General features: G+C 40.3%; 1 protein-coding gene across 11 annotated transcripts in view; it reads right to left on the reverse strand.

Annotated features, from left to right (window-relative positions):
* Positions 1-27,161, reverse strand: part of STAU2 (staufen double-stranded RNA binding protein 2) — a 217,662-nt gene that overhangs the window by 100,495 nt on the left and 90,006 nt on the right. For all 11 annotated transcript variants that reach the window (XR_007772627.1, XM_050940896.1, XM_050940895.1 and 8 more), the window contains 2 exons: positions 26,119-26,179; positions 10,086-10,393 (listed from right to left, as the gene is read on the reverse strand). Coding sequence is in view for 10 of the 11 variants with exons in the window: in XM_050940896.1 (XP_050796853.1) it covers positions 10,086-10,393; positions 26,119-26,179 (369 nt within the window). In the remaining variant the exon portion in view is untranslated. The remainder of the gene's footprint in view (positions 1-10,085; positions 10,394-26,118; positions 26,180-27,161) is intronic.

Consider the following 27,161-nt stretch of genomic DNA (forward strand, 5'->3'; position numbering starts at 1 on the left):
ATCTGTGAAGAAAATACTTTTATTGTACAAAGTTAAAATTTTTAAATATATCACCTACAAAACACTACAACCAACCAACCTGAAAAAACCAAACACATGAATTACTCAGACATGAAACATTGTAAAACACTATAGAGCAACGTAAGTTATACCTGACACAGTTCTAATACAAATGTCTTAGCCGCCTCTGATTCACTAACACATAATTACTCAGAAAACAACTAATATATTCTTGGAGAGAAGCGCCAAATTCAATTTATATTTCAAACAGTCAAAGAAAATATGAAAATGCTGCCAAATTTGTATTAAAAAAGCCCTGTGATCTGCTTTCTTCATATGTACTGGGAAAAATGAGGGGTTTGTGCCTTGCTAATGAAGTATGCAGGAAAAGGGTTTGTTTTAGAAAGTTTGTGGAGGAACAAGTGACTGATGTAACTGTTTCTAATAACTGAGGAATTAAGGCAGGTTTGGAGAAAGAAACATTCATATTTTAAATAACATTTTGGCTTCAGCATCAACCGAAATATGTATTCACCTGCTCCTAATTCTCTTCTTGGTTATGAAGCCTGTTTAAGTGAAGATGGAAACTTATAAGCTGTCTATGTAGCAAGTGAAAGCATAATTTGGAGGTTACTATCTCGATGAGCAAGGGAGTTGATCAGTGTGAAACAGCAAGCAGAAAAACAGCTCCCAGAATTTGCTGAAAATCTGGTGATAAGCTATTATGATGGGGCAAGGCCAGATGGCTATAGTAAAGTAATGGGAGACAGATATATTAGCCACAGGCTAAACAAATCCCTGTTACCAGGATAAGCAAATGGCAGCTGCTCCAGGTCAATTAAGACACCTGGGGCCAATTAAGATCTTTCCAGAAGGCAGGGAAGACAGCTACATTGATTGGGACACCTGAAGCCAATCAGGGGCTGGCTGAAACTAGTTAAAAGCCTCCCAGTTAGACAGGTGGGCATGCATGTCAGGAGCTGTAGGAGGACGCTGTGCTGTTGGAGAGACTGAGCAGTACAAACCATATCAGGCACAAGGAAGGAAGCCCTGAGGTAAGGGTGAAGTGGATCTTGAGGAAGTGGGGGCTGCTGTGGGAAAGTAGCCCAGGGAATTGTATGTGTCTTGTTTCTAAAAAGTCAGCTACTGAAGTTGATACTATTAGGGTCCCGAGACTGAAGCTTGGAGTAGAGGCCTGGGCTCCCCCCTTTGCCCTCCTGATTAATCACTGAGATTGGGAAACAACAGAGACTCTGCAAGGAAGGGTAGCTTCTCCTTCCCTCCCTTGCTGGCTTATGATGAAAATGGCTCAGTAAGCTGTGACCCTTGCCTCTAGAAAGAGAGAGAGGCTACGTGGAGGATCACAGTGAGCCTCTGAGGCTAGCGAAATCCATCAGGAAACGGGACCCATGGAGACAAGGACAGAGCTTTGTCACACTATCCATTCTATTGTGGAGTAATTTAGGTATGCAACATTGTACATACAAAAAATCCCACCCCATTATTTTCATTCACAGAAGGCACATACATTTCACGTCTAAAAATAATGCTGTTTCTTTGTACTCCCAATTTTTAAAATGACCAGACTTTTAATTGTGAGCTACAATTTACTGTCTGGAAGTCTAGTCTCCTGTCTGCAATGAGGAACGTGGTTTTTAATGGCAGGTTTTACTCTCATTTCTTCCTCCCCTGCATTTCTTGCTACTTTTCTTGTTAAAGGTTTTGGTTTGAGAGTCTAAGTCATGATATGATGGTTAAAACTAAACCCCACCATAGTAAAGACTCAGCATCACACTTTTTTATATTTCTGCTAGCTGAGACTTCAAGAATTTCAAAGTTTTGGCTTCACTCCAGTGCAAGGTTTGTATCTAACTTCCCAAGTAACATTAGGATTTACTCTAAAAGAACTTGGCAGTGAACAGAGCCTGGCTTGTTTAGTACTGACTACAATATTTGGAGAGATCATGACAGCTTTACAACTTTTTTTTCCCACACAACTTTGTTGGTTATGAAAATATAATTTACATTTCTTCATGCACAAAGTTACATGCAGGCGTTTGGAGGAGGATTTCAGTTACCCTTTTCAAGATACCAATGAACGCAAAAATATTTTATTGAATACACCAGTCCTGAATTAATTTGCACAGTTCCTGTCCTCCCTCCTCACTGAACTGGAAACAAGACGACTCCATTGGGCGTTTTCTGACGACAGAAACAGCAAGGCATTAAATGCTTTTAAATACTGGGCTTTCTTCCTTCTGAGGGTGAGAGATAGTGGTAGACAGGGTAGCAGAAAGGTACTGCAGACATTTGGATGTGGTGAACATAAAGGCTTTGGCTTGGCACCTAATGAAACTGCAGAGTTCATATTAGGAAACCTACACATGGTTAGAAATTAAAGATCAGTGACAAACTATCAGGAAGAGATGAAGGCTGATAGGTGCTAGGAAGCTTGGGATAATGACTCTGTCAAGTGATTCTATCGAATGTAAGTTACCAGTGAAGAGATGGGACTTTTATGAGATAATGGAAGCATGTGGTTAAGACTTTAGAGGTAGTTTTTGGATGAAGGGCTGTTATTAATATTGTTGTTATTGTGTTAGCCCTGTGGAACATGGTGTTTAAACATGCAGGAAGATGCATCCCCCTGCTCCAAATGGCCAGACTGTTAACACCCTTATTCATGATGAGCAATATCTTACTCATTCTATAAATAGTTCCCCTGAAACCAATGGGACTATTAGAGTAATGTGCTAGTAAATATCACTGTGGCAAGAGTATCACAAGCTGATCCAAACAGCTTAAAATCTAAGGCTCTGATACCACCAGGTGGATATTTGTACCTGCCCACTAACAGTAAGTTCCAGAATCGGGGCCAAATTCAAGACAAGATGTATCAAGAAAATGTAGCACAAAGGAGGGAGGCATGGACGGAGTATATGTGGCGGGGAAACCATAATAAGAATACAAGTCTCTAATTACCTCTTCAAAGCCAAAGCTCAGGACCAGTACTCCAGCCTCATCCTCCTTGACATGTCAGCTGCCTTAGTCAGTCAACCATGCTCTTCTTGAAATCGTGCGCGCTCCTGGTTCCCTTCCTCATTGCTCCTTCAACATGTCCTTCAGAGGATCCTCCTCATCCAATTTTCTGTGGGGGCTCCACTACTCTGTCCTCTCCTGCTACAACTTATCTCTGAGCAATCTCATCCAAAAACACAAATTCAATTACCCTCGCACAGATTTACCTCTTTACTCTAGTCCTGTCTCCTTCTGTTCAAAATAAAATCTCTGTCTCCCTCTCATATCCTAGTGGATGTTTTGCCATCAGCTCAAGCTTAACCAGCTAAAAGAGAGCTCCTAATCTTCCCCCTGCTTTAACCATATCACCCCTCCTGAATCTCTTCCTTTGAGACTACCTTCTCTACTGCATCCAACATAAGCTGCTTCTCTTCACTTTCAAGACCCTTCACGGCCTATCCCCACTCTAACGATCATGTCTCATTCACTATCAAGACGTTGACTCTCATCTCTGTCCAGCCTATAACGCCAGTCTTTATCACCCAGTTGTTAAACAAGCTCCCTCATTAGCTACCTTCTAAGCCCTCCTCAAAAACTCTTTTGCTGTAATGCCTACAAAACACTTGACAATGACCACGTGTCTGGTGTGTTGAGACCACAGTCTACCATGCTGACCAATACTGTCTTAATGTTTCCTTGTACTCCCCGGTCAGTCTGTCTGCATCCATCTGTTGTCTCTTGTCTTATACTTAGATTGTAAGCTCTTTGTGGTTCCTGATCCTTGACTGGAGCTCATAGGCACTATGGTAATACAAAAAATAAAAATCACAACAACATATGGTTACAATAGACTTACTATGGGCATACCTCACTGGTATCAAATAAGTTTCTTATATATATGAAAATAAAAACATCAGCAACCTCCATTGGTCCTCTGCCACTGTTCATCATTAATATTAATGTCTGACATGTTTGAGGAACACTTAGTATGAATTTGAATCAGTGGCTCACAGCATCTCTGTGATAAAGTGGTGTTCTCAGTTAGGCCCTAATCCCACAACTGATAGCAGTCAGGTGGACTGCTGTGTTTCTACAGGTCTCCACAGATTTCAGTGCGGCTCCTTGCAGGCACAGCAGTCTACCCACATGATGATGTAGGATTGGAGCCTTAAATATTTTGCCTCTGGTATGGATGAAATACAATGTGCTTTAACGGCCTTCTTTCAAACCTTATCTTGATTGGGTCACTTTAGATAGCCTTGAAAAGGTTTTTAAAATATAATTTTATCCTAATTATGGCTTGACCGCTCTGGAAGCAAGACCTTTTTCAAAATAGATTTTTGAAAGCTGTTTGCTAACAGTCTTCCAGTGCATTTTACATTAATGATGCTAGGAAGCCTGGGTTTTATAATTCCCACAATGTCCTTTCGTTTATGTATTGTTTATGCTTTTCCACTCAAACTGGCTAAGAGACTTTTGCATTGTTCCAGTACTGGAACATTTGCTAGGGGTCCAGTTTCCAGGCCAATAATAGCTACAAATGTTTCTGCAGTTAAAGGACTGGAGTCTAGAACCGTATCATTTCGTTTTATGTTCTAGATTTGGTTCCATTCCCCATGATCAGCATCAGCCAGATTTTCCTCAAGAAATAATTCTTTAGGACTTCTCCCCTTTCCATGGAAACTTTGAATATATGTGCTATTATAATAATTAACTAAAGCTACAATGAAAGTTACATCCAGGTTTCTGTTATAACCTCCCATTTTCATATGTTCTCAACTTTTCCCAACCACTTTTTTCAGGCTGAAACTTTGCAAGTTTGTCTCAGCTGAAAGGGTAGGTTTTTTGTTTGTTTTTCAAAAGGAAACTCTGAGGAAAATCTACCAATCATTTTTGATCATCCTCTGAGAAGGGAAACATATTTTTTTCAGTTTACTACCCTCCTCAAGCAAATGACCACTGGATCACAACTACTAAAAAATGGCTAAAATTCAAATTTCTTCACTCTTGGTGTTTGGTTAGACCTCCTTGAAGAAATCTCTCTCACTCATCACTTCATTCTGCTTCTTGAGTGCTTTGGACAGGCTGCTGGAGGAAGCAGGAAGCAGCACTGGAGAAGCATGTTATGGTGCGGTAAGGAGGACAGAAAACAGCTGTGGCAAGAGTGGTAAGTGTCCTCCTTCCTTCCAGCATGTTGGAGGAAGAATGAGATGTCTCCTTTTACACAGCAGCAAGAAAGGCTTTTCCCGACAGATGGGTGCAAGTAAGAGAGTAAAGCCTTCCTGCTCCCAGCAGCTAGGAAAGAGGAATGGAAATGTAGGCAAGAGAGTGATGAAGCTCCCATGCCCTCTTTTCCAGAAGCTGCAGATGGAAGTGATGGGAACTCTCTATTTGTAAGCCAAGGTGATATGCAGAGGTGCGGCATGCATTCTGTAAGCTACCTGGAATAAACACTAACAGGAAATGCCCTATGATCTCCTGCCTAGAAGCCAGGCAGCCTTCTTCTGAATGTGCTGCCCCTAAGCCCTGTTTGATGGGCTCCCTCATCATCTAACCCAGTTGACATTACTGCCCTGTCCACTCTTCCTATGCAGCAAGAACATCCTGTTCGGAATGAGAACACACTGAATTTCTTTAGCATGCTACCATACTTCAGTTCAGCAGCATAAGAACCATTCTGTTCATTTTTGCTCTTACAGCTGTTTGAATTTGGGTAATTGGAGGATGCTCAGTAATTTTCTTGGTCGTTTCTATCCCTAATCTAACGAGCACACACAGTATGCAACAGCATGTCTGAAAGCTAACCCAGAGAACTTTGTTCTTCAGTGTTCAAATGTTTGGTAAATATCTCACTGGAGCCTACTTCCTATTTACCACTGCTACATTTTTATGATATTATGAGTTTAAAGATAACTTCAAAATGTAGTAGTAGTGGCTAAATCCTTCCCCCATTGACTCCACGTGCGCACTTTGTGGTGCTGGAGTACAGGAGTTGACGGGAGAGTGCTAGGGGATTGATTTATCGCATCTAGACTAGACTCAATAAATCGACCCCTGCTGGATTGATTGCTGCCTGCCAATCGGCAGGTAGTGTAGATATACCCTTAGTTGCTTTTGAAGATTTTTATCCATGGTCCCCATTCCAAGGATCTTACAATCAGAGACCAATCTGAATTTCTAATCCAAACCATACATTTCAATCAGATCCAATTTCTAGGTCCAGACAAGACTGGATTGATAGCCATATCCAAATCGCCACACAGTTTGGACTACTAGGATATACTTCTTGATTTCAGTCAGTTCTGGTTGGGCCTATCTCTGCTTACACCTCAAGGCCATGATCCTTACACTAGTGCTGAACTTTGTGCACCAAGAGTAGTACTTTTGACTTCAGAGAGTCCAATGGGACTTCTCATGGGCACGAAGTTAGTCATAAGTGTAAGTCTTTGCAGGACTTGCACCTAAATCAGACACAGACAAATACTTGACAAGCAAAATGCTACATTTTAGTGAGGTGAGGATCACTTGAAAAATGCCCAGCAATGCAATTTTTAAGTAAATAGTGTATAAAATGGAATAGTTAATAAAAAAACAGAAGTGGGAAAATAGTTATACTGTGCAAGCACTACAATCAGTGACAAATTCAAACAGAAGCTCCTATTAGAGAGCCCTGATAGTGAAAAGATGAATGTATCTAAGGCCCTGATCCTGAGATCACTGCATGCAGGTGCACTACTGAAGCGAATGGGGCCCCACACAGTTGCATCATTGTGTCCACTCAGCGATTGCAGGATGGCGCCAAAAATTATGGTACCTTGAGGAAACCTCCCATGGGGTTAACTGATGGACTCCAACTAACTCCAATGAGTGTTTTGCATTAGTAAGAACTACAGAGTTAGACCATTAATGTGTAAACTGTTTCTGCAGAGACTTCAATTTCAACAAACTCTTTGAAATAATTTACTACACTTAAACTGTCAGCAAATATGTTTTAACTTCTCTATTCCAGTTACAAAGCAGTAAATAAAAAGTTATTTAAAAATAACTAACTATTTTAACCAAAGCTTAATTTTCCTTTAAGCAATCACTCAGCAATCGTCTGCAAAATAATTAACTTGTAGATCATTTGCTTACATATTTTATAAAATAAGTATTAAGAATGCTTTATTCAGACTTTGTAAAGGCTTATTTGTGAAGTATTTGGCTTAACTAAGAATAGTAATTTGAACTCTGCCATTCTTGGAAAGTATCCATGGATAGCATCTGTATTATGGTGAGAGAGCTGCTATCTACCACTTACAAATTTCTTTGGAATAAGAAGTCAAGAAAATTTAATACACTTTTTAAAATGCTTTTCCATGTATTGGTCCCAATAGCTTTTAGCTTTAACTATTAATAGTTTGTAACACACCATGACTGTCATATACAATTGGTTCAGAAGAATTTAAATTAAATAACCACATAACAAAGGGTTTCCTCTTCAGCTAAAGAAGTTGAAAGAAATATAAAAAATTCAATAAGCAAATATTTGTTTACATTTACAATAATAAAACTTCAGACATGTATTTATTTTTTTTTAAAAAATACATTATAACAAAACAAAATGTATTTGTTGATCATGAAAGACAAAACTACTGTTATTATGTGGACCAGAACACACATACATGTTAACAGTTCAAAAATCATTTCAGGGCATTCAGGAAACATGAAACAAGCTACCTGTTTGTGAATGTACTATTTTTCTACTTGGTAAATATGCCTGAGAAAGCTAACCTGTAAAGAAATAGTCTTTTAAACTCTTAACACAAAGAGCTTTCTACAGTGAAATGGTGAAGAGACCTGTGATATGCACCTGACAGGCCACTAAGCCATTTCCCACAGAGATTCTGTTCACTGCTCCACCTCAGTTCAGTGATCCAGCAGTGGCACAGAGTTTCACATCAATACCAAATTCATTCAACCAAGGCATTAAAAAAGCATGGTGATATGATGTAAAACCACCAGTTTACATACAGAGGGTACGTGGAAATCAAACAGATTCTCTACCAAAGTTAGTGTATTGTTGTGCAGTATTATGGATAAGTAAAAAGTAAGGATAAAGCAGGGATTATATGTCTGGCTCAAGTTAAGACCCTTTTAAAAACTACAATTTCAACACAATCATCTAGAATCAAAGAATGAAAAATCAGGACAAACACAAATAATAATTTTACAGTAGCCACATACTACAGTTAAGTAGGAATCAATATGTAGCTTGGGAAAATTGTACCATAAATTGTGCTTTGGGTATATGAAAATAAAATACTACTAGCAGACACAAGCAGTCTGACATGTGAAAGGAAGCAGTGAAAACATCAGGGATTGAATTTCCTTTCATCAGGATTTGTCTGCTCCTACTGTATGCAGATGACAAATGGAACTCAGAGAAATACAAGATATTTAACTCTTATTAGTAATTTAACTCTACTGTAATGGGGTTTAGATTTTTGCCTGTTCTTGTACTAAAAGAAATAAACTAATCTAAAGCTATATACTGAGGATTGTTCAGAATCGGAGTGCATGTTTTCTTCATTAAGAACAATGGGCCCATTCCAGTTGGTGCAAATCGATGTAGCTCTGTTGAAGTCAATGGATCTATGCCAACTTATGGAACACAGTGCCTGACACTATGCCTCCAATTTTAGCGGCCCTGTTGAAATCACTGCAAGCAACTGCATACTTTGTAAATTACATGGGCGTGAATAAAACCAATCATGGGCATACAAAAATTCTAATAGAAACCTTTAATTTTCATAATTTAGTTAAGCAGATAATACATGATCATACTACATGAGCTAAATCATATGAAACAAAGTTAAACAAAACAAATTTGTAAGTCTGAGGAGAAAAAAACCACGACAGTAAAACAATGGAATTTTAGCAGACAGCCAGTCCTACCCTCCAATGTTGAAACACATTAAAATATACTATTGCACATATGTATTTATTTTTCTGAGTGTGATCACGAGGCAGCTTCCTTCCCCCTCTTTGTAGCACTGCATAAATGGCTAGGTGATTATGGAGGTTTTTTACTGGCCTATGAAGTATAAGGTATTGCCCATTGCTGGAGACAGGTTACAAGACTTGATAGACTAGTTACCTGATCCAGTATGGTAAATCCTATGTTATTCTTTCACTAGTACTGGCCATGGCATCAAGAGCACTCTATGCTGCTCTGACACCAGACACGCTGTTAAGTTACACCTTCCAATCAGAACTTCATTCTTCAGTTTACTTGTAGCATGTGCAGAGAGGAAAGCAAAACACCAATTATAAGGAGTACCGTAAGGGCCCCGATCCAGCAATGCCTTTAAACAAGTGCTTAACTTCATGTATGTGAGTAGTCTCACTGATACCAATGGCATTATTCACATGCTTAACATTAAGCACAAGCTTAAGTGCTTTGCTGGACCAGGTCCTAAGAGAAGAGCCAGTATCAGAACAGAAGGAGTGCACTGAGAGGAGGAGACGCACAAAGCAGTGCGAGGGAAGTGGAAAGCATCTTTTAAGTTTATAATTGTTTAAGGAGGACAAATGGGGAGAAAGATGGGCTAAGATTATATCTACACTGCAATCATGGGTTGTGACTGCAGCTCAAGCAGACATTCCTTAGCTAGCTAGCTTGTGTCCTGGAAAAGTGAAACCTAGCAGCGCACACTTTGGTGCAGGCTGTGCAAGCCCACCTGGAACCCTGGGTAATTACTCACATGGCTGGCCTGCACTTAAACACATGCTGCCACAGTTTCACTCTTCCAGTACGTGAGCTAGCTAGGTTAAAGCTGGCTTGGGTAGATCTCCTTGAGTTGTAATCATAGCTTCAACCCCATACTTGTACTACAGACATACACAGAGGAGGAGAATGTATATTGTGTAAGGGGGAATCTCCTGGATCCGGAAACTTTCTTAGAGCCTCTGTTAATTTTACAAGATAAATGGCATGCGTGGTCATACTCTAGAGGGCAAGAGGGAAATCCTAGATGGCAATGCTATGATTCTGGCTGAAGAGCTTCATTTTCCTCCTCCCATACCTGAAAGCCTTGAATCCTTGCCAAATACTCCAGCTGTTTTGAAGGCTGCACTGCAGAACAGGGGGAAGCAGGAGATATTCCTTTTAGACCTATGGCTTCTGCAGTCGGGGATGTTCCATTCATAAGGAGTTCCCTGGCAATTGTAGCTGTACTATTAGTAGTAGCAGATATGCTGAAGAAAGAGCTAGAAGTCTGGCTCATTTCTTTGGATGACAAATAGCTTCCAGTAGTGCCAGGGGCTGTTTTGTTGCGGCTTGCTTCCATCTCTTGATAAACATCAGGTGAGAGATGGAGAATTCCCTTTGGTGCTGAAAATGAAAGCAAAGACCATTCTCATTACACTTGCAGTGAGTTAAAGATGGACAACTATACCATTGTCAGTTTAGATGCTTCCCACCTGAAAACAAACTGTATACTTATAAGCAATGGGTCTTTTGCAGTAGTAACTGCAAGTCAGAATGCATAATCTATATTATGCATTATAAGCAAAACTGGTTTTAAATGGACATTAAAAAAAAAGTATCCTTCCCTTTAAAGTCCTAAATGTGGCCTCTAAAACTGTGCTTGAAATTCAGCATTAACAGACCATCTGGCATGCACAAATGAGGTACTTGGATGTCAGAACTAACAAGACATAGCCACACCTCAGAAAACGGTAACACAATCTTTATTTTGTTGTAATCCTCTTCCTTCCTACATCGTCTGTCGTCATTTTCTGTGCTAACGTGCCTTATTTAGGCCACATACCCTTCAGTGAAGGAAACTGTCTTCTTTTTTTTAAGCATTATGGACACCTGTGACACAGTATATATTGTAAATAATATCTTTGACTTGCACTTGAGAAGATGTATTCTTTGCTCAGTGTGAACGTATATCACCCACTTACACCATAGGAATTATGCTATGTATTAGAGACCCAAAGAATTTATTCACGTGCAATTATGGAAAATCCTTCAATATCGCTAATGACGTAGTTAAGGACAATTGTTCTTGATAACTACATTTCAGAATTTTAAATAATCTTTTTAGACAATGAAGTCCCAATACTGCATACACATGTGCACCTGAATAACTTGACACACTTGAGAAAATCAACTGAGATTCTCATGTGTGCAAGATTGTTCAGGATCAGGGCTTAAGTGAGGCAGTCTTTGTGTACAGTCAAGCTATGTTTTGAAAAATAAATGATATCTATTTTGCAGATAGTTTAAAAGGTAATGATGAACATGAAAATGTTTTATAAAATTACAACAAGCATATTGGAGCCTTCTGTTGGTAGCAGTCAGACTGCCTAAAATATGATATTTGTGACACCTGGCAGCAAGGAGTCCATTTTTCAGTGGTAAACCAGTTTGGCAACTAGTTTAGCAATGAGAAGAAAAATGCTATGGTTCAATGTTTATAGATTTTTTATTTGCAATGCATCTGAATGTCATTTTAAGATTGCAGGACAGTCTTAAAGAAGAATTGAAACTGTGGGTTTCCCTAATCTCAGTGGCACAAATGCTACTTTTTAAATAAGATGTCTGCTCCCGGAGCAGATTCGAAATACACCTCTACCCTGATAGAACGCTGTCCTTTGGAGCCAAAAAAACCTTACTGTGTTATAGGTGAAACCGCATTATATCAAACTTGCTTTGATCCACCGGAGTGCACAGCCCTGCCCCCCAGGAGCACTGCTTTACCGCGTTATATCCGAATTCATGTTATCGGGTTGCGTTATATTGGGGTAGAGGTGTACGAGCTATAATTAAAATCCTTACATTCAAATAAATGGTGAACATGCTTCTTTGCTGAAGTTTCAGACTGCTCTCTGAGCAAACTGGTTATAGGTATGTCTTGTAATTGCTTTACTCAGTTTGACTTTTAACTCATTATAAACCTCATATGGTTAGACCACAATTTAATATCGCTGACTAAAGGCATGAAAAGGTTTCATGAAGTATTCGGTTATATTGTTAAAATGCAAAGAGTTTAGTGACTGCAGTGATTAATTTCACAACAGGAGATGTAATGTGTGGTTCAACTGTCTGACCCTGCAAACCATATTCACGTAAGTATACAGACTCACACAAGCCCCACTATCAGAACTACTTGCATGAGTAAAATTAGGACTGGACCCCAAATTCTGGCTTCCCCCTCAGTAAGCCACTACAAGAGCAAGTGCGGAGCCACGACAACCAAGCTACAATTCCTCAAACCCGACTGCCTGTGCAGGGCAAACACAGACAAGAAAGTTCAAGTGACCTGCTGACAGGGAACCCTACAGTGCTCCATAACGTTGCTTCAGATCAGAGCAATTCAGGCTCTAACAGGTGCACAGTGGGAGTGGATACATGAATGGAAAGAGCAAGATACATTCCTTATCCAGCTGATTACTACATCCTATCTCCTTGCCTAAAGCTTAGAGAGCCTTATGGCTCCAGTCCTCCAACTGACTTTGCATGGACAGATCTCCAGGGAAGTCAGTGGAGCTCTGCACAGACACAAGAGTATGCACTTGTGTCAACCTCTTGCAGGACTAGAGGCCCAGATCACTATATTGCATGACTTCTGAATGGCTATACTATGGAAGTGTTGGAGAGGGGCAGGAAGAGGTTCCATGCACCATCTTCCTCCCTGGACAGATCCATGCAGGACAATCCAGAATACAACCCTATAAGTATAAAATACCATATGCATACGTATAAAGCAGTGTTATGTACAGTATTTTAATAATACACCCTTCATCTAAGACTCCACCACCTTCAGATAAATCTCATCTCACCTCACATTGTTTAAATTGCTTTGTAAAATGGATACTGGGTTTAAATGGTTTAAACAGACATAGCGCATCTCCCAGTTTACTGTCAGATAAAACTGGGCTACATAAACCAAGAAACAATCATCACAAAACAGAGTGGCAAGTACTCAGCACCTCCTAAATCTGACCCATTGTAAATCCAATTTCACTAAATGCATTTGAGAAATAATGGTGATTAATTCAATAATATAAGTGAAAGAACACACTGGTACAGAAATACTATTATGAAAAAGGATCTATTTTGGAAAAAACAGCACAATGCTAACTTTTTTACAAAATATTTTAAACTAAATCAAGTACTGCAGATGTCTATTCCACTGATGTAATATTACTTAAAACAAACATTTCACATGCTTTCTCAGCCTTTTCAATGTTTTTACATGATCCGCCCAAATATCTAACTGCTGTCTGGAACAATAGTTTGGAATTTTTCCAGACTACCAAAGTTTCTAAATGTTAAAATAACTAATATATGGCATATGATGAATAAAAACGATATTCAGCATGATATATCAAATGCTCTTATAAACCACCTATATTGTTATAAAGGAGATAGTAAATTAATAACAGTAATAGTACTTTTCACTTACATAACACCTTCCAGCTGAGGATCTCAAAGTGCTTTATAAGTTATAATTAAGTCATATGAAACACCTAAGAGGTTGATATTATTGCCATCACTGACTATTTTTAAAAAACAAATGATGTAGTATTTTGGACATTATATTAAGACACTTGAAAACTGTTGGGATTTAAACTTTAAAATTTAAGTTTAATGAGACTAATTAAAACTTGCTTTTAAACACCTGCTGATGAAGCACGGAAAACTTTAAAAAATCTCTTTTGGAACATCTGTGCTAAGAAATATAGTTTAAGTTTTATTGCCTATTTTTAAAATAATACTAAGGATCCTTCTATAAAATTCTTCTGTGCCTGCTGCTTATTCCTAATCTGAATGTATAACCTTCTGTCTGAATATCACAATTTAGTTGCTGTGGAAATTATATTACAGGATGACAATTATGATATCAAGTGAGGAATGAACTATAGAAGCCTAAGAACTCTTCAGAAACAAATACCAGAAACTGCTTTCATATGCATACTTTTGTTAATAAAATTTGGGAGACTAGGCATACAAACAAATGAGAGATCTATTGACGTATCTCTAGATAGGAGTTGTCCACACAGTATGAGTGGATCTTTGCTCACTTAAAGTTCTTATAATCTTATTATTCCTCTGCAAAATCTAGATTTTTATGTGACTATCAAGAAAAAATTATCATATGCTAAATTCAATACAAATCTCGTATTACAGAATCATATGTAACTGTAAATCATAAAGGTTACAGCAAAGATGCAGAGTAATATATGACAATTATTAGGAGTCTCAGGAACTATATTTCACCACATATATCAACAGTGGTGCACCTTCTGCTGCATATAACATGGAGGTGCATTCATGAAAGACCTATAAATAATTTCCATGCACAAGCATATTATTTACACCCGTGGGCAATCATGTAAAGAAAATATGCAGACTAGCTATGCAGCATAATCACTAACCCTTGAAAAACAATTTTAATCCATTCTTTAATGGTAATTGTTAGCAGTTGCTTAAAATTGTAATCTCTAAAAAGACTTCTAATCCTACAATCAAATACAGGTGTGTATGATCTTTTGTCTACATCTGACAATCACATACTAGAAAACTGTAAAGTGGTATGGAGGAATACTATATAAATGGCTAGATTAAGGCAATGTAGGGGCCTGGGTAACATCTCTACCTGGGTAGTCCCCATTCTTACCTCTGTGCTGTGCTCCCATCCCTGCCTGGAGTAGCAGTGGCAGAGCCACCAGTGCAAGAGGCATCTTTACTTTTACCCACCATTCCTCTTTGGACAGGTTGGGGACTCCCTCCTCCCTGGCCCATCCTACTTTGTCTTCACACTGTGTGGGATTCCCTCCCAGAGGAGAATTCAGCTTTCACCTATCAGAGCAAAGGATTCTGTGCGTGAGGGCCCTTGCCAACTTCACTCTCGCAGAGCCATCGTGACAACAAGCCTCCCACAGACATAGCCGCTGCTGCAGTGGTATTGACAGGGCCCCCTGGCAGCCAGTTCCAGAGCTAACAATGCAATAAAATGAATAGGGCACTTAACCATCTTAAAGCCATCAAAGACAGGGCTGTCTGCAGATTCAGGAAAACGTCTCTTCATCAGTTACAGTGGGTCATGCTATCAAGCTTCTCTCCACAACCACGAGGTCTAGGAACATATTTTTGAACATGAAACCTGATGTTGCCATGTGACTTCCAGGAGATATTCTCTAGACATGGGACTGTGTCTCAATCCAGCTCTGAACAAACCAGACCTAATTCTTTCTCTCCTCTCGTTCAGTACTGTCAGAATACTCCTTTTCCCCCACAGTTTTCAGTCTTTTCTTGTTTCAGTGACTCGGAGTCATAGCTTTTCCTTGAACAAGGGGCAGAGCACTGTTCTACTGCACCTGAAGCACACCAGAAAGCAGATTGTGACTCGGAGACTCACAATTTGTCTGTGCTGAGGAGAAAGCTACAATAGTTGGTGTGTTGGGAGGGGCCAAGGCTTCGCCCACTTCCTCCCTCACCCCCAGAACTCTTCAGTGGAACATGCCTTGCTCCCTTCACTGCAATCTGTACAGCCAGAAGTGTGTGCCTTACTCCTGTGGGCTGCCATGCCTACAGGGCCATGATTTAGCCCTACATGCAAACTGCTTATCTTATAAAATAAACTGATCATTTGAAATTAACCTATCTTTGACTGAAAGAAGATTGTTATGTGAGGTATGAGCAGTACTTGGAAACTCAGTAAAATCAGCCAGCAATAACCAATAAACAGTTTATTTTTAAGACCAAGATTCTGCCACACTTACTCATGCTGAGGAATACCTTATTTCTTGATTAGTCCCACTAAAATCAACAGGACTAACTGCAAAGTAAGGTATTTTGCAATGTGAGTGAGGGTATCAGCATCTGGCATTAAATTACTTCATCATGAAGCAATTCACAGTAGACCAGATCCTGTAAGGTGCTGATCACTGCAGATTCACAGGAATTTCCACAGGAGCTGCAGCTGCTCAACATCTCTTAGCATCTGGCCCATCATAAATCCAATTCCACCAAAAAACCTTGGAGAAATTCTAAAAATAAGGGTAGCTATTTTAGTAACGAGAGAGTAATTTAAGTATTACCATTAAAATGGTAAAAGCCTGACAATTTCTATATTAGAAATAGCTTTTAAGTGTCACTACTTTAGAAAACATTAGTAAAACAATGGAATAGGTAAACACTATGGCCATTATGTACTCAGCAATAGTCTACGTATCACCTTGGACTTCGGAAGCAGGAATACTGGCCTAGACACCAGCATTATTTACCTAACGCATCTGTCTGAGGCAGCTTACAGGCAACCAATCACTAATATACAGGCACCAAAAATAATACTTTGCACTTACATAGTGCCATCCATTAAAAGATCTTAGTTATGTGAGGTTAAACAAAGTGATGTTATGTAGCGCCTGCCCCTATTAAAAAAACAGCTTGTCTAACCTTACAACAACCATGTTAAAATATGAGTATATTATTTGCTTCTTTACGACTGAATAAGAGAAGAAAAAAATTGTTTTGGTTTTTTTCTTTTTGTTTTTTTTACATTATTAACATCAGGTCTGGAGTTCGTTGATTTTGCTGGAAAATTCTCTGCACAACTGGAGAACTACTAGAATTATGACACCACAAGAGACGAGGCTGAAACCTGAGCAGTAGAGAAGGGGATAATTTTCAGTCAGATGTTTTAAAATTCTGTTTATGTTGTTTTTGTCTTTATTATTTAACTCAAACTCTTGACGCACACTTGAGAGAAAAGCTTTTTGTGAAAGTTTCAACACCTTCCTCTCTCCATTTGGGGAATGAGAACTCATGAAAAACAAGTCTTGGTATTTTTAATATAAAGAGCAAACAGAAAAAAAACAAAGGGAATTTCTACAGAATATCTAATTAAACACTCTAGTGGACATGGATTCAGGACATACAGCATTTTCTGAGGCAATGACTTGTGCATTTGAGGGTCTGCATAGTAGTTCAGTGTACCAATAGAACTTAAGAATGATCAAGGCTAGCGTGTGAGTTTTGAAGGGAGATAACATAAGGCAGAGCACAGGAAAGAGCTGTTATTAACAAAAGTAGATGGGTCAACAAATTAGGAAGTGATACCAAATCGGAATAGAGAGCTGAGAGTTCAGATGCTTGGAAGAGCAATAAGACACTGATTTCTGAGGGGTGAAGCAATGAGTCAGTGCTTCAGTGTAACCAAAGAGTGGCCTGCATAGGCAAGATCATTCATTACCAGAGTAGAAAAGAGGAGAGTGGGAGTTGTGATGATGAAATAAAGGGCATGACCTACATGTGAGAGAGTCTAGCAGATGAGGATGGAGAGATAGTTGGAGTTAAGACAAAAGCTCAGTAAAGTTATGAGTGAGGATGAAATCAGAGGAGAAATCAGTGAGGGAGAGGAAGTTCTGGGAAGCGAGGTGTCTGAAGTAAGGAAAGAGCTTGGAGGAGAGAATGGAGAACTTGAATAAAGCCTTGGTTAAGATAGCAATACTGCCTCAGCAAAAATGATCCAATTTCTCAAGGAGATGATTATCTTGGGCTGATGAGATAGCTTCACCAGATGTGAAGAGGACTAAGAGGACCAGATCTCAGTCAAGAGATGTTGAGAGCAACACAATTACAAGGACACTTGTGGCCACTCTTAACCACAAATGCATATAGAGCTTTCTGCTGGAAATGCTCTCTTATATCTGAACTGATCCTTTATATACACCAACCGCGCACAAATGTATTTTCCAAGGGTATGAAGTCTAATGACCTTTAACAAACTCCCATTCTGCAACTACCGAGGAAAAATAATATGGTCCTCCTCCCCTGCTTTCTCCACAACCCTCTTGGCTCCCATTTGCTGAATAATGTCAGTTTTTCTTAAATGTTCTTCCATCTCCTGTTTGAAATTGTTAGCACTTACTGTTCAGGCTGAATGATTATTTTACCTAGACTGCTAAATGCAATTAGATCTCTCCAACAACACAAACCTCATAAGTAACTAATAACGATACCAACCCTGATGCCACATTCCCAAAATCCAATCCCTGGATGAGACCGTATCAGAACAGAATTACATGAATACCTCCTGCTTCCCAATCTGATTTTCCTGGGGACTTCAGTGAGCAAGGGAAGATAGTATCCTAGCTCTCTTCCACAGGCTATCAAGGGAGCCTTTTGTCTCAAAATTAGTGTGACTTCTGTATGCACCGAATTGTCACCTGAGCACTTGATGGCATACCAAACTACTGCAAGAGACTCCAGTTCCTGTCTACAGGCTCAGCTGGTGGGACTGACACCTTGGAGTGTTCAGTAATGTTATAATGCTCATCTGGCAGCACCTGTGCTACAAAAGCAGCTGGAGAGTCCTTGTTCTTTGAGCTGTGCCACCTCAAATGCTTTCTGCAGTGTAATCAACTCATCTTATTGCGTCTTTGACTCAGAATGACCATGGAATAGTAGTGTAGAATCTGAGGTAAATGTATAGTTAAAAGAGTTATTAAATTATCAATCTACCACGTGGCAGAGTAGATTGATATAAGATCTGCTTATATTTTACTTAACCAAAAGTCCAAGAAACAGCAATAACTATTAATACAAAAATATCATCCACTGTAAATTATGCACTTGAGGCACACAGAACACGATGCAGAATATTGAAAATAAAAAATATAATGCTACCAGATCTGAATTTAACAAATCTGAAATAGAAAATAGACACTTTATCCAATAAACTGTGAATAGACTTCGGTTATCATCATCCATGGAAATGTACAGGTGTTAAGTTAGCCACAAAAGAGCTCCATTAACATTCCCTGGATGAAAAAAAAACCACGGGGAATTACAAGAAAGAATGAAAATACTGCTAGACAGTATACCTCTACCCCGCTATAAAGCGACCCGATATAACACGGGTTCGCGTATAGCATGGTTTTAGCAGGGCTCCGGCAGCACTTTAAAGGGTCTAGGGCTCTGGCTGCTGCGGGGAGCCCTGGGCCCTTTAAATCCCGCTGGAGCCCATCCACCCCTACCCCGATATAAGCAGGGTCTGGGGCTCCCTGCAGTGGCTGGAGCCTGGAGCTCTTTAAATAACCGCCGGAGCCCTGAAGCCCTTACCCCAATATAACAGGCTTTCAGCTATAACGCGCTAGGGATTTTTGGTCCCACCACCCCCGACCACGTTATAGTGGGGTAGTGGTGTATATGATGTTTCTTCTTTGAAGCCAAGATCTATAAGCACACAAAATTTCATGAAAAATCAATCTTAATTTATTGTGCTATGCTTTTACAAAAAATGTCAAGATGAAGTAAAAGAACAAATACTTTCCCTATAATTCAGCTATACATTTTCTATCAATAGGGATTATTTCTATGTGATATTAGGGATTATGTGTAAGCAAAAACACAAAAGATACTTAATAATGTGAAGGTAATTGCCAATGTTCCCAATCCTATTCTGTGCAATATAGACGGAAATAGTGCTGTTCCTTTTAACCTTGGATTTAAGACACCACCCTGACTCACTCACTCACTACTTTTCTCTTGGCTTATTTTTTACTCAGAAGAATTGCATTAGATCAAATATCTTTGCTCCTTTGGAGTTCATCTGCTCCTGCTGCTTGTTCACCACCTGAAATCATAATCATCTGTTTGTGACACCACAATTAGTTACTAAGAAGATGATTACTCTGTCACAAACAGATGATTATGATTTCAGATGGTGAATAAACAGCAGGAGCAGATGTACTTCCAAGGAACAAAGATCCTGATTTCATGCAAGAGTCCTTAGTAATAAAAGATTAAGGAAGAAAAACAACAGTAAATATTTTACACATAGGTGGAACTGTTTATAAACATAATGTTTTCCATGAGGTAGTTGTGGTTCTTCAATTTTCATTTGGACAACACCCATAAACTGGAGAAGAGACTTCTGTTTAGCCTCTTTGAAAAAGTGGAACACCTTTCCTAGGGGAAAATGGTTTGTACCTTTTTTTGCTTCTTTATGATGTATAAAGAATGACTGATAGTGCTATCAGTTAGAGGAAGTAGGGTTGAGAAGTTTGCCACAAAGATGGTTGTTGGAGTATTTAATATCTGGGAATAGGGAAAGGGGTAACTGGTCAGCTTCTGGGTACCAGTCCCGGGGGATGCAGAAGGTGCAGTAAGTGGGTATGTTATAGGAAATAGAGAAGAGGGTATTTTCCAGTGACAACCCACACAAGATATAGTTGGAAAGCAATAAAATCTGTTGCTCTCTTGTGAACAATTTACTACTGTTTCTTTAACAAAACAGATAACTTCACTTTGCTATTCTAGTTTTAGTCTATATGGTTTCAAAAGAAAACGTTGCACATCGAGCAGACAAAGAAAGAGAAGGAACACTAGCATGCAAAAGGAAGCTAAAACATAATCCACCAAAGACTCTGCATTTTCGCCAACTAGGGCCCAAGCTTAGCTGGAAGAGTAGCTGCTCACCCGTTAGAGAATTGCTATGAAGATGAATGAGAGCAGCAAGAAGGTACACAAACACCTCAGGGCCCACTTTAGACTCTCACAGTGCCCAGACACATTAGTTTTTATGCTATCTATGTCATATGACAGTGATGTCGAGTTCCATTTTTCTGCAATGTTTTGAGGTTGTGTGATGCTTTAACTTCATTACAAATACAACTGGGGGGGGGGCCACCCTGGCCAATATACTGGTGTTCTCTCTATCCTCACTCCATTAAAATGAGGATTTGGGAATGAGGAAAATGCTCCCCTTGTTCTCTTTAACCCATCCTATATTAAAACTATTATTTTACCACCACCATATATTTAAAAAAAAATGGTGCTGATATTGCAAAAAAGAGATTATGTACTAGTTACTGTTCTTCAAGAATCGCCTCTGTACATTGACACTTGTAGGGAGATGGCATTGAGCTGTGGAACTGTTAATGGCACATGCCATTGACTTAAAAAGCTGAGTCTGTTGGGGGGAGTGAACTCACAGGAGTGGCCTCATCACTTACTCTACATAAAGGGTGTACACCTCTTCAACTACCTCAGCTCCTTCTCCTTAACTGCAGTGTCCTGATTTTATACAGAATTCCAAGGTAAAGGGGAAGGTGTGTAATGGGAATAGACAAAAGCCCTCAAAGCTCAAAGAAGACTGTTCCTTAAAATTTGCCTCTGTGCAACACGACAGTGGTTGTAAATGGGTTCTTTCTGACATCTCTCCCCAGATGGTACAAATAACCATTGAAATGGCTTGGTCTTTTCCAAGTAAAAACAGAATTCCTTGCTTCTAGTGTATAGAAATCAGTTTCTCTTGGGTAGGAATAGTGCTCTAAGGAAGAACACAGGTAGGGAATATATTGAGATAGTGGAAATCTGAGATCATCTTAGGCATGAAGCTGGGATGGGGTGACCTATGGCCCTTATGGTATAAGATGGAGTATAGTATAAGATGGAGGGACCATCACAGCACTATGCTCATTCACCTTTATAGCAGATGCAATTGCTCTCAAGAAGGATGTTTTGATTGCTAGATAGTTAAGAGAGGCTTGAGCAAGAAGCTCATAAAAGGGGGGTCCATCTGCTTCAGTAGGACAAGATTGAGGTCCCACAAAGTAGAGAGCGTCCCAAGGGAGGAAAAACACATTTATCATGCTCTTAGGGTATGTTTACACTGCAGCTGGGACAAAAACTCTTGCCAGGCTAGCTTCACTCAAGCTAGTGTGCTAAAAATAGCAGTGTGGATGCTATGGCTCTAGCCATGCAAGCTCAGACTCAGGGGATTAGGTGGGCTTGAGAGCCAAATTGCTGTCCAAGCCACAACATCCACACCACATTTTTGAGTGTGCTAGCTCAGGTGGAGCTAGTGTGAGGTGGTGTACCCCAGCTGGGAGGCTTTCTCCTAGATGCAGCATAGATACACCCTTACAGAATCTGGAGACTGTAGTGTTAGAAGATGGGTTTGTCCTTAACATAAATCTGATGAGCAGATACTTCTGCCATATGGATTTTAGAGACAATATAGCTAAGCCTTGAAACTTAAAGAAGGTACTCTAACACTGCAGGGCCCCAGCTCAAGATGGGGGAAATCCTTTACTAGTGAAGTATAGTATATCATATATAGTAAACCATTTCCATGTTGGTTTATAGCATTTCAGGATGGAGTCTTTACTGGATGGCAAGAAAAAGACTTGAACCCTCTGAAAGGAGAAAAATTAGTCAGCAGGTTATCCTCCATGCTGCAAGGTAGAATGTCCTCTTGGTTGCAATGCAGAATCCTTTCTTGCTGTTGAGACAGGAGGTCTGGAGATAGAGGTAGCATAATGGTTTTCTGGCCAGCTGCAGAAGATCTGGATACCAGTGCTTTAATGATGATGACCGCTGGTGATGAGGAGGATGATAATGACTAATACTTCAGGTTTTTTCAAAAGGTATGGTGTGAGTAATGCAAATATTATGCATTCTGTATTTTCTCTCTCTCTCCTTTACTGACTGCAATATGTGCATTGTTTGATTGGTTACAAAATTAATTATTGTAGAAAGAGCACTATGTAATCCCCGTTGTGCACCATGGGGTCCCCCTTCTATTGCTAAGCTCTCTAATGTAGTCGATCTAGGGGGATGAACTGTTATAGATTAAAGTAGGTATAAACCCTCACCTTGGGGTAAGTAATTGTTTCAGAAAACCTAAAACTATAGACCAGGCTAAACATGCACAGTCAACGTTTTCTTGTCTCCACAGATACAGGCCAGGAATGCATTCCTCCTTGCTTGTTGATATAGTACACGGATACGGTATTAAGTGTAAGTACCTATACTACATGATGCTGCAAGGACAAGCAAAATCTGAGCTATCTGAGCTCCAGTCCAGTAGCAACACATCAGAAGACACAGAATCCGGACCTCACAAGTGTTCAGAAGGCAAGGCATTTGGAGATCTTGGCAATGCACACACTAGCCCTGACTAGAGGCAACAGTGGTAATAGTGATTGTAGGGATGGTAGGGTAAAAGGGTACCTCAGAGGACATTGTCTCTGTCTCTGTTCTCCTACCAGCAAAGCTGTGGGAGCACTCGAGGAGTCAGTCTCCTTAGAAGGCTGCGTACATTTGGCGTGTGCCTCTCAAATGTTGTGATATAGGTCGATAAGGCCATTAGGCCTAATAGTTTTAGGCAAAATTGTTTGGTCTGTACCAGTTTTCCCTGAGAGTTGCCAAGAAGTCTCATATCTCATAAAACCTCTCCTCTGGGAGCAAGGCTATGTTCTGAGTGGAGTCCAGAACCGCTGTGATGATCCCTTGTGTAGGTTAATGTATGAATTTTTCCTCGTTGATTAAAAATCTCAGTAATTGTAAGTGGCTGTACATCTATTGGATCATTGAGGACAGAGTCTGCTGACAGTGGTCATTAGGAGCCATTCATCCAAGTGAGAGTGGACAGAGTGCAGAAAACACCGGCTATGAATGTTGGTCCCTGGTATAATTGCTGGGCAAGAAGCATACCTCTCAATGAAACTCTGGTATTCAGTATGGCACCAGTGAGGGACAGAGGCTTTCTGGAACAGGGAAAGGGCTATTTTCACTACCTATAACACTATAAATTAACTGTTTACAATGAACTCTGAAGTAGGGTCAAAGGGATGTCTAGTCTGCAGGTCATGAAGGTGAGTTCTGGTCACTCTCTGTGATGGTGGAAGAGGGGTGCATGGGGGACGTACTCCCTTATATAGACTAGGACAACAATGTGACCCTTGTAGGAGATCTCTTGTGCACCACCTTCAATAAACACTGCTTTTTGAGGTAGTTCCACTGTTCAACACGAGGGGCACCAGAAGCTCTTGTAGAACAAATATTAAAACAATTATTCAAGTTCTCCTATGTAGCCAGATTCAAAACATCCCTTTATTTCCCTACCTAACTTAAACAAGACTCTGTCTTTCTCTCTGTGTCTCTATGCACTTCTAGTGTGCTCATCTGTGCAGTAGCTCAACAAAACGCAAGGCCCTATGGGTCTAGAACCGCTACCAGTCAACTGACATCTCCAGGATGCCACCCAGCAGCAGCTGTAACCAATTTGTGCTCCATTTCCCATGACCCACTGTGGACACAGACCTCAGGTTTAAATATGCCAGTGGGAGAGCTCTCTTGCACCAGCATAGAGCAGCAACACAGGAGACCTTACAGCAGCGCATCTGCAGTGGTACAGCTGTGCCATTGTAAGGTCTGTAACATAGACATAGCTTAACATGGGGTAAGATCCTAATGAGGACAAGGCAGTCTGTCGTTTTCACGTGTGCTAACAGGGTGGTCTGCCCCTTTAACAGCCAGGAGCCTGGGGGCAGTCAGCCCTGTTCAATGATCAGACCCAGCTGGGTGGAAGCAAGTGATTATACAAGTCAGCAAGTAGTTCAGTTGAGGAGGAGCTGCAGGTGGGAGATGGGCTCCTGTAGTAGGCTCTGAAGCATTAGTATTGAAGGGAAGGGTGAGTCTTCCATTCAGCACTGAGAGAGACAAGAGGAACGGCCACTGGGTGTTGTGGCTAATCATGGGCAAAGGAAGTGCTTTTTGTTTTGATGTTTTGTCTAAGTTTTATGTTGCACAATAAAACTGTGTCCTGAAAGAGACTTGGGCATGGCACAGTATCTTTCGTGGGCTGGGGAAACAGGCCGGCAGGCTACACAGGTAAACGCTGGAAGCAACCTAGAGTTAACCTCAATTTGCTACTGTGAAAATTACAACTACTATGGCCTTGTCTACACTACCAAGTTCTGTTGCCAAAAACTGCCTTTTGGTGACAAAACAGGAAGAGCATACACCTTACAATGTGAATTTTGTCATGAAAAATGCCCAGTCTTGGTGACAAAAACACTACCACCCTATGAGAGACTTTTGTCTTTTCCTCTCCCTTCATTGTAGACAAAGAGCCAGTGTAGACACTGCTGATTGTTTTCTCGACAGAACTGGCTTACATCAGTATCCCACAATGTCTGCCCTGATTGCTCTGCTCAGTGTTTTGATCTCTGCTGCCCTGAGGCATGTGCCCCTCCCCTTTCAAAGCTCCGGGAAGTATCTGTATGCTGCTCCGTTTGAGGAATAAACAAAGAGCAAATCACTGGAATGCTCCTGTTTTGCCCTGCACTAGGAACACAGCAGGAGGCAGACTGATGTTGGGGGGGGGAAAGGGGGAAGCCTGCTGTACTGCTTTGCCATTCCTTAGCACAGAGAGCTCACAGAGCTACTCATGATGCTGCTCTCGGCAGCTGATGGGGCTGTGGGAGAACTCGCACAGCGATCAGCTCTTTTTTCCCACAACACTGCACTGTGGGATACATACCCACGGTGCATTGCTCACCCTGTCGATGATGGTGTCCCCAACGTGGACATGATCTGTCGAGAGAGGGAGCAAGTGTGAACACCCTTTGACGACTTTTGTTTTGTCGACTTTTGGGTGTTGACTTAAGTTTCATCAACAAAACATGGTAGTGTAGACAAGCCCTTTGTCATCACTAGGGTTCTATGTCGTGTTAATTACCATGTATGAGCTAACCTGAGTTCAGAAAAAACTCTCTCTCCTGTGAAGACAATGCCTAACTATATAATTAATACATTTCAAAATAAGCATGAAAATCCACTCCGTTTTTAAGCAAAGAATATGCCATTTCGCTCTTGCTATAGTATAGCACAGGGGTTTTCAAAATGGGGGCTGGGACCCTTCAGGGGGTCACAAAATTATAATATGGGGGGTCGGAAGCTGGCAATTTCCACCTCAAACCCCGCTTTGCCTTCAGCATTTATAATGGCGTTAAATATATTAAAAAAGTGTTTTTAATTTACAAGGGGGGGGTCACACTCAGACTTGCTATTTGAAAGGAGTCACCAGTAAAAAAAAGTTTGAGAGCCACTGGTATAGAACACTACCATGTCTATACTCGTAAGACAGATACACCACAGAAAACTTTTCAGACAATTTCTGATAAAAAAGACTAACTAAAATGTCCATAATGACTAGATAATTCATTTTAGTTGTTTCAAATAATCAAATACCTAATGGGAAGGTGCCTAAAAGTTAAATCTGAATGAATATAAGAGGTAATACTCACTGTTACTCGTTGGCTCAGGAAACCCAACATTTTGGCCATTCCAGCCTTTGTTTTCCCCTGGCTGGCACAGTTTAAAAAAAAGGAAGGAAAGAAAAAGAAGTAAGTCCAGCACAAATATATTTTTATAGACAGTATTTAAGAGTTTTTGTGAAGAAACATTTCCATTTTAAAAGAGCAGCCGTTTGAACTGACCAAAGTTAAACATACACATGGAGAGGTCCTCGACAAATCTGCCCACACAGCTCTGCTTGAGCACCTTCATTTTCACTTGAAACAGGTTCTTCCAGTACTAAACCTCCCCATGAACAAACATTACCAGCTACAGGCCAAAAGATCAACAATAAAGATGTGAGCATCATTTCACAAGGGACTGGGCTCAGATTAGCAAACATGTTTAACTTTTGATTATTCATTGTTGTTGTAGCGAGGATCCCAGGATATTAGAGAGAGAGAGAGAGAGAAGGGACCATTCACAGTGAGGTGGCTCATTAACACTCCTTCAGTCATAGGAAAAAAAGGTTTAGTGGGTTACAGACTCTTGTAATAAGCCATAAATCCAGAGTCTTTATTAAGATCATGATTTTTTGTGTCTAGCCCAGTTAAGAATTTAAGCTCCCAAACTCCTCTTTTCCAAGTGTTCTGGAGGTTTCCTTTGAGAATGAGGACTCAGAGTTCAGATAAAGAGTGAAAAGTGTTCACTCACAGGTGATATGGTGTGTTTGTCTTTTATCGTTTTCCTGGGTGAGTTCATCTACAAATGTAGTGATTGTCTGGTGTCACCCACATGGTTGTTATTGGGGCATTTAGTGCACTGGATGAGGTACACCCCCTGTTGTGATAGTGTGTTGTGGGTGGGTATTGATCGCTGTGGGTATTTGTGTTGTGGTGGGTATTGATCGCTGTAGCAGTGGAGATATGTCTCTAAGTTTTGTATCTGTCATTCTGGTGGGGTCTGGTGTCACTCTGAGCTGGTGTGTCCTGGTCTGCGGGGAGCTTGCTTCTGACGAACTTAGAGAGGTTGGGAGGTTGTTTGAAGTGCCAGA

Source organism: Gopherus flavomarginatus, chromosome 2 (genome assembly GCF_025201925.1).
Source record: "Gopherus flavomarginatus isolate rGopFla2 chromosome 2, rGopFla2.mat.asm, whole genome shotgun sequence".
NCBI classification, from domain to species: Eukaryota; Metazoa; Chordata; order Testudines; family Testudinidae; genus Gopherus; species Gopherus flavomarginatus.